This window comes from Ammospiza caudacuta, chromosome 12 (assembly GCF_027887145.1).
Source record: "Ammospiza caudacuta isolate bAmmCau1 chromosome 12, bAmmCau1.pri, whole genome shotgun sequence".
NCBI classification, from domain to species: Eukaryota; Metazoa; Chordata; class Aves; order Passeriformes; family Passerellidae; genus Ammospiza; species Ammospiza caudacuta.
Window position 1 is genome coordinate 7,652,682 of NC_080604.1, and position 8,997 is coordinate 7,661,678.

Below are 8,997 nucleotides of genomic sequence, written 5' to 3' on the forward strand. Positions count from 1 at the left end.
CAAAGAGGAACAAAAACATCCCTTTCCAAAAGTTTATTTTTATAGAAGAGACAAAAGGAAGTTCCACCACAGGAGGTTATGTTATGTGTTAAATGTAAGGGGATTCAACTCATCTGGAGCATAGAGATTATGTGCTGAACAGACAGATATGCTCCCAGACAAATAATGGAGACCTTGTGAGTGTTCAAAAATAATGAAAATTAAATAACCTCAATATATATTTAATGCCTCTATTAAAACTGCTTTGACCTGTTCAACAGCTGAAGGTTGTTGTAAAAAACCCCAAAACTTACCATAGCACTCTGTACCCCAGAATCCTGGACAGCACTTTTTCTCCTCAATTTCCTTAGTACATATGCGATGGCACCCTGGCAGGGAAAGGGTATTTTCTCCTAACTTGACAGAGTATCTTAAAAAGAATAATCAAATCCAAGATTATGATTATATCACAAACTCAGCACAGACCTGCCTGAGGGTTTCTAGGCAATCCCACTGCAGTACCCTGATCTCTGAAGGGAAGGCAGGGCCCTCATCCCTGTTCCATGCACACACACAAGAGGTTTCACTCCAGTTATGTCTCCTTTAGAGAGGCCCATTGATTCAAGCATAGAGATTGGTTAGAAGAAACCTGTCAGGGACTGGGCATGAGACAGGATCTTGCATCAGGATGGAAACCTTGGGTGCTGAAGGGTTAAACAGCGCAGAAAAAAAGGTAGGATTTCCAGGATGACTCACCATTCAACTTCACATCTAAAATAAATTTGAAAGAACAAAATCTCCTTTCAGGACTCATCCTTTTGTGTCTTTTACTGAAGATTCCAGATCAAAATGCAGTAAATTTGGATTTAATAGCCATATTATTCACAGATTCTCTATTAAATCTTGGACAAATGCCTTAAATCTCTCAAGGAAGCATCTTCTTTTGAACCCATCATCCCCCCCTCCACACACTGGGTGAGTCCTTGGTGGCACTGCCTCTTGTTCTGCACGTACACATTACAAAACTATTCTTGGGTCTGTCCAACAACCACCACAAGAGCAGATAACACTCAGAAAAGCTGCATAGACTCACATTATTCTTACACTTCATTTTATTTTTGGCACCACATCCTTCCCAAATGCAACTTGGAAATTGTCTCAATAGCATTGCTGCTTTGACTTCATCTGACTCCTGTGTGTGTGCAAAAACTGCTATAAACTGCAAAACTGCCACCACTATTTTTAAAGTATTTTGAGGGAATCAGAGAAAGAGCAGACAATGGAGCTTTATATTAACAGTTAACATTCACTGCTGAATACATACACAAACAATAATTTATAGTGTTTCATTTTACAAAAGCCTCCTAGTAAATTCAGTTTTCCTTCATCCTTTTCCTACCTGCCAAACTCAACAGAGTATGAGCAAGGAACACATGAACAAGCAACTGTCATAAAGTGAACTAGGAAGGTTAAAAGTTCAGAGGATTATTGCTGGAAGCTGGGAGGATATACAAGAGGAACTATCATTAATTTTTTTTCTTAATAAGCCACTAAGGAATTCTGGGTCTGAAACAGGTTTTTATGCTAGACAGACCTCTGTTAAATGGCTATACAGCAGGATTAACAAACTCAGGTTATTTGGGGCAAGTTAAGAGGTTATTGTCATTTAATTTGTTCTCTGTATATAGAACCTGCCCAGCCAAAAGTCAGTGGGATTTGCAAAGAGACAAAAGCAACAATAACAGGGGCCATAAACCCATCTGAAACAGAACTCCATGGACCTTTACAGCTCAAAACCACGTGTGTGTTCTCCTGAAGAGCACACTACTCCCTGCATAGAAGGGCTGCACCAAAAGCATCACACAGTTAGGAAACAGGCCTTACCTGCAGTCCCCCATCCCTGGTCTTTGGGTGGTCCTTGACCAGCCTCTTGGACACAACATTTTAGGCACTGCAGCACAAGAAGTACACGCTGTATTCATGGTGAACATCGTCTTGACATTGCACCGCATGGATTTTAACTTAAAAAGAAAAAACAGCACGGAAATAGCCCCAGATTAAATTGTTATCCCAGGAACTTATCTTGCCAATCTTGTAATATCTTTATCAAGTTGCACCATGAGTTAGATATCACTGGGGAGGGCAGTGGCCAGTGCAGCACACTCTCCCATGGACTAAACCCTCCTGCCAAGGCACTGCATGCTTGGGTCCACTGGATCTCAGCTAGAAGCAACAGGGCAGATCACAGCTATCTTATCTTCCCCTATGACCCACAGCAAAGTTTCTAACCATTTCTAAAATAACCACAACTCTGCACTGCTAATTTCAGCTGATCTTTTACAAACATGTAGGACTGGTATGTGAGGACAAGCCCTAAGTTAATAACCCTTGCCAGAAGACACTGAATTAAAAGGCAACACAGCATTTATCTTTTCCATGCCACTGATAAAATCCAGTTCATTGCTGTTGCATGGACCTGCAGAGCTGACTGTGTTAGTTCAGTCTATTTCCCAGAGCCAGGAGCTGCTCACAGAAATATTTCTCATGGCAACTGTCTGTGAGGAGGCACAGAGAGGTGGATGAAAAGGAAAGGTGCTCTGCATCCCTATGAACACCTCAATGCTTTGACGCCAAGTGAGAAGGACTCCATAAACATTGGCATGAAGATCAGGTAGGACACTTGGATATATGATATGGCTGGTGAATAAATCAGTAAGTCCTTCCACCCAACCAGAATGACTTTAGGGGTTTAGTTTTCCTCACAGGGCTTTCCTGCACCCCTGCACAACCTTGCTTTTCCAAGAGAAACACAGATGGCAAAGTACAGCCTCAAGAGTGAATGATCATCATCACATGCCAACCTGTCATTAAAACTTGTGATTTTGCTCCAAAAGCATTTCCTTGAATTTCTAAAGTTGTGGAAGCAAGCAACTGCATGGAAACCTCATAGGTAATTTTGAAAAAAGACAGCATTTGCCACTGCTGATGACAGAGAAAAGCTGAGAGGCATGAGCTGTGTATGCTCCAGAAGGTCATTGACTGGAAAAAACCCAGAGCTCATCTCAACTGTCCCTCTACAGGCATTGTATTTTCTAAAAATAAAAACATATCAAATTTTGGGAGAGGCCTTGATCTGGAATTTTAAAGCCAATCCTGAACAATGCTGCTAATGCAGCAACCCTCCTGTCCCCAGAACTCCTTGTTTTGGATTCCTATCAGCAATCTCAACTTTGCTTCCTCTGAACTTAAGCCCAAATACATACATTTGCCTCAAGGCAAGGGAGGAAGCCCATGGCTTCCCATCAGTTATCAAGAGCTCAGGAAGGCCCTCCCAGATGATAGGCAGCAGACCCTGTCAGGAAAACCTCCTGAGAGATAACCCTCCAGTCTCAGGTCCACAGGGACATGTCCCTGGAATATTTCCCAACTCCTTCCCCCTGACTGGAGTTGTTGAGCTTTTGCTCATGTTTATGGATCCACCTTCTTGAGCCATACACTCAAGAATGCTGCCCAGTGAAGGAAATTATTTCTGTGGCTGTGGTTGCCCTTCCCATGGATATTAACTTCTAGTTGTGCTTCTGAGGCTTTTCTACCATACAGCAACCTCCAGTTCCCCTGGCAGCAAAATCCCCAGAACCTCTTATATCAAGGACCCCCTTGCAGTATAAAGAGCTCAAAAACAATCTGAGATCCATCTCCCCTGTGAGCACCAGCTTTACTGATATTATCCAGCAGAACAGAGATCAGCTTTGCTGTTCCTTATGCACAGAGCAGGTAGATTTCCCATTTTTCATGGAGCAAAGCAGAGAAGAAGACAATATGGATGAGCAAACAAGGTGCTGCCTCCAGACTACTCTGCCTCTAAAGACCAGCAGGGCCATCGATGGGGTCACCATCTGACTGGATCTTAAACAAGGACTCCAGATTAAAGCTGGGCTTTTGAAAGGAGCCAGTTGAAGCCAGGCTCATGGGTCTCACTGAACAGACAGCTCCTGTCCTTTTGGTTCCACCAAATCCCAGCGTTAGCCTTTCCTGAGACAATGCCTCAGAAAAAGGAATGGGAAGATGCCTGAGCAAGAAATACAAATGTGGGCTCCTTCCTGTGAGTTAGAATTATGCCACAAACCTCTACCAGGTATGTGAGCCACCCTATTTGTATCAAAAAGACCACTAAACATAGAGCACAAAACACTAAATTAAAATTCTCCAACCTTCTATTTCATCTGTACTTTCAGGCATCAGACACAGTTGGACCAGTAAATGTATTCTCTGTCATGGTGGTGCAGGAAGACACCATTGTTCACATATTATTCATTTCCCTTCTCTTTTCTCCATCAATGTGGCTCCATTTCTCAATGGAAATGAAGAGTGGGAGAGATGGATGTCTACTATTCCTCCCTGTTGGCATGTTTAATTACTTGCAGACCTCTAAGACAAGACAGTTATTGTGGAATCCCCCCCACCCTACTGGGACACTAGATAAGCTTAGGCAGCTTTCCAGTAAGACCTTCCCCTTTTTATAAGGAAATATGCTTGTGTCAGCAGCAACAGGCAGGAGGAAAGAGGAAGAAAACAGCTGAGTGGAAAAGTATTAAAAAAAATATTTCCCTTCTAATTTGAGTGACAGAACTGATGAAGCAGTCATTTTCTGGAGAGTTTTTCTTCTTAGAAAAGCAGAAGATGGAATCAAGGAACATAAATGCAACAGTCTGGATATTCAAATTCTGGAAAGGATGAAAGACAGACAGAAGTTTGAGTCAGAAGTGGCTCCTGGGGCACAGCCTCATGGAAAACAATGATGAACTGCTCCCTTGGGCTTATCTTTGACTGGTTCCTAAGTGCAAAGCCACTGGAAAGAAAGTGACATGAGGGAATATCTGTCCCTGTGATGCAGCACTGCTGCCTGGTGACAGTCACTGTTCTGATCAGGTGATGTTTGAGCTGGACTGGGTCACAGTCTGTTTACAAAGGAACAGGAAAGGAGGACTGATGCTCTCAAACATCTCCAAAATGAAAATTTTAAAGCAGAAGACATCCAGCAGTAGCCAAAAGAAGTTAAGGGTGCCTCTCTCTTCCAGGCTGTCCTGTGCTCTCTCCCAGCACTCAAATGCTTGTGCAAGAGCTACCACTGTTCTCTGCACTCAGCTGAGACCCAGAGAAGCTTCTGGATGCTGCAATGTTTCCTTCCCTCCTCTCTGAACAGATGTCCCTCACTTCTCAAGTGCTCATTTCTCGTACTCCACCTCAGGAGAATAAGCTGGGAAGTATTATTTCGTAAGGGTTAGTTTCATTCCTCTCATTTTCACTCTTTATCTTTGCTTTCCAAACCATAACACAAATCCTTCTGCATGGTAAAAATGTCAAGGAAGAAAGAAAAACATATTTGGACGTCAGTGCTCGGCTCCAACAATCCTGGGAGCCAGTTCTGGAAATAGCCATTATCTAATGAATCACCAAGTTTCCAGGGCATTTGTCCTTTACAAAACAGAGCTGCAGACACATGCTCGAGTCATTATAGTCATGAACCTTCCCAAGCAGTTCTCAATAACACTGGAGCTGAACAGAGCAGCAGCTCCTGGACACACAAACTCTTCACACTCGTTCAAGGAAGACACTTGGTAGTGTGAAGATGAAGAGTCAGGCTCAGAAATCACAAAACATGAGATTTACTGTTGCCCTGGGTTTCCCAGCATCTCAGTTGCAGAGCACTGGAAACATGGGGATGCTCAGACCACTCTCCTCATTTCCCACCTGCCTCCATTCCTCCTCCAGCACAGTCTGGGATTGGCCTCCTCCCAGCAGAAAAACTCCCATGGTTCTCACATCTGCTGCATCTTCCCCAACCCATAGCAAGAGGTATGAAAAACCAAATAAGAATAAGAGTCACTGTCATGTTTGAACCATTAAAGCTGAGTCCTGAGGTCACATCAGTGATAAACAGGTAGCACACAATCTCTCCTCTCTCAATGGCCCCTGTGAGCCAAGAAAAGCCTCCTGTGGAATCACAGCACTTTTATTCTAATCAGATCCAATGGGTTTTCTAAACTGTCAGAGAAAGCTTCATTAGATCCTTATTTTTCCTTATCTCCCACTATAACTTTGCAAATGTTTCTTTTCTTTCTCCATAAAGAGGGAATTTTTGAGGAAAAAACCCTAAAACGGAGTTATTCTGGGATTAAGTTAACTGCTCCATTTAACTTCTCTGTAAGTGGGTACTCATACCTAATAATGTAACTGTTTCATGCCAAGCCAGACTCCTCAGTGATTGCAGAGATCAACAGAGTGTCTCCATGCAGAGAGACCTACATTTCCCCTTACAGCAGCTGAAGACACAAGCCCATGCCTCTGGACACAACCTGAAACCCATCTGCCTGGAACCCACATCTCCAGACAGGTGAAATCCACCCCTAGAAACACTTCATGTTTGTGCTCAAGTCACCATCATGATCCTACAAGCCTTCCTAGCATTCATTTATGGCCCTTTCATGAAAGAGTCTATACAGAAGCTTCCACCCAAAGGTCTGACACTGAAGCATCTTTCCAGTCCTTTGGCTTTTTCTAAATCAAGTCCTTAAGACTCACAGGTCTGTCCATTCCCCACAAGGCCCTGCTGTGTCATTCAAGACAAGACAACCCTACACAGGGTGTTCCCCCTGCCCAGGGAACTTCCAAATGCCCCCCACAACTCTGGGCTTAGCAGCCAGTTCACTCCTCCAACAGCAGGACACGAGGAAGGGTATGGCAGGAGACAACATAAAGTGAATTAGTGTGAATTCCAGCCCACAGGAACTGGGCTGCCTCACCACAGAGTCTAGAGAGCAGATCTACAAAGGTATCACACATTCTCCTATGTGCTGCTGCTAAACACAAGAATAGAGGGGAAGAAATCACAAGAAAATCAACAAAATTGAAATAAAATGGAAAGTATTCAACAATCCTTACTGAGGAGCTTTTGGGAAATATACTTGAAACAAACTGTTGCAAAGGGACAAATTGATGAGATCGTAAAAATTTTTTTTAAGTAAAATTCTTCTGGGAAACTTATGGATCTGTCCTGATGGATACAAAGTTCCTGTCCCACATACTGAAACTAGCAGAAGACAAAGATGCTGAGGATTTCCCTCTGATGTTGCTTCTTTTAAGTTCAATGCCGAACACAGACACAAATTTAATCTGATTTAAAACTCAAGCAGCTCCCTTCAACCTTATATTTAGCTCCTGAGTTTGGACTAAAAAGATACCTCACAGCCCTACAGTTTTTACTGATTTTATTCTGCACCTAACTAAATGTAAATGAAAAAAAAAAAAAGAGTTGTGGAGAGGACTATTTCCTAACATGCTACCATCCAAATATGAAGAACTTCTCAATGAACATTTAAACAAAGACGGCAGACTTACCTTCTGACTCTGGCAGTCAGCTGTGGGAGTGAAGCATGCTGCTAAGAAGAAAAACAGCAATCCAGGAGGATGCATTTTCATGCTTTTACAGCAGGACCCTTTACACAAAAGGGGTGGCGAGAGAGGCTGCAATTTCTGTAAGATAACACCGCCTACTAAGAATCAGATCCAAGACAAACCAGAGGTTAAAAGTAAACAGGGAGAGAGCATTTTTGCACTGTGCTTTTTGGCTGCAAAGCCTTCAGAAATGGATCTGCTACTTCTAGTGTGATTTCTGTATCAACATAAGCTTTTTCTTTCCATTCTTTTTTTAAATGCACAAGCAGAACTCCTTAGTAAAAGGTTTACTCAAAACAGGAACATCTACGGATTTCCTCTTACATATCAGTTCAAAACAGAAGGAAGGAAATCCTTAGTTTTCAACTAATTGGAATGAAAATAGGTTAACTGTATGCTTAACAGAAAGCAAATGCAATGGGCAAACTTAAATACCATAAATTCATGAAGGGTAAGTTAATTTCCTTTTGCCACTGATGTGAATATGTCCATAACATCTCAAACTGAAGGTAGAGCTGAGCAATGCCTATGCCAAAGTATTGTAAGAACAAAGCAATGTGAGTGACAGGCTGTGCTTCAGAACACGAATGGAGCACATTGCATCAATCAATCAATCAATCAATCAAGCACTTTGGGCAGGCTTTGATATTTTTATTTTAAATAGTTGACTTCTCAGCAAGAAAAGCTGATGCTATGGCAGCAATGGCAAAATTTATAATTTCCAAATACTCTGCTGACAGCTTGATGAATCCAAGGAGCATTTCCATAGCACTCAGAACAGAAAAGTCCCAAAACAGTTTAAAAAAATACACACTAACCTGAGGTACAGTCTGCAATTTATATTCTCCTTTTGAATTTTACAAAGAATTGATTATTGATAGATTTTCCATGTTCTTTGTCTCCCTGCCCTGCCAAGAGAGCCCACTATCCTGAGCAGTCTAAGGACTGCTTCTGTTAGCAACAAATCTCACTAAGCGATGAGGCACCTTCATATTTTCTAGCCATTAATAGCACATGAAGATGCCTAAATGAAACCAGGACATGGAACCATTCTTGTGTTTGCATAAATAATGAGAGCATTAATACCTTTTTGCCCCTGCATCCTCACAAAGCCACACATGCTGTAACACACGAGGCGCATAGGAAGCGCTGTACTTACTGCTGCCGTTAGCTGTGCTTCACTTCTGCCTTCATCCTACAGGGAAAGGCAGCATGATGAACAGCCAGCCCTGCTATATATCCTGCACTAACAGGAAGCAGATAAGGCACACAACCATCCACTGCAACCCATGTGAGCAGCACCAGCCCACAGCTCAACCCAACAGCTCAGCCCTCTTGTCCTGCCACAGGACAACTGCAGCCCCAGGACTGTCACTGCCCAGCTGGTGCCACCCTGTCAGGGTCAGAGCGCTCACACTGCTCTTGAAACCATTTGGTACCCTGAAGGTCTTCAAAATGAGGCAGAGGCACCATGGCTCAGCCAGCTCTGGTGGGATGGGAAAGTCACAAATGGGCAGTGGGGACACTCTTATTTGAATGAGAGAATGAAAGCTGTACAGTGTT

General features: G+C 42.8%; 1 protein-coding gene across 1 annotated transcript in view; it reads right to left on the bottom strand.

The window, feature by feature from the left end:
* STAB1 (stabilin 1) overlaps window positions 1–8,621 on the bottom strand; it is a 51,699-nt gene extending 43,078 nt beyond the window's left edge. Inside the window, exons 1-4 of the mRNA XM_058813195.1 lie at window positions 8,594–8,621; window positions 7,378–7,512; window positions 1,864–2,000; window positions 294–409 (exon numbers count right to left, since the gene is read on the bottom strand). Of these exons, the coding sequence (XP_058669178.1) occupies window positions 294–409; window positions 1,864–2,000; window positions 7,378–7,458 (334 nt within the window). The 5' untranslated portion in view covers window positions 7,459–7,512; window positions 8,594–8,621. The remainder of the gene's footprint in view (window positions 1–293; window positions 410–1,863; window positions 2,001–7,377; window positions 7,513–8,593) is intronic.
* Window positions 8,622–8,997: the final 376 nt, after the last annotated feature.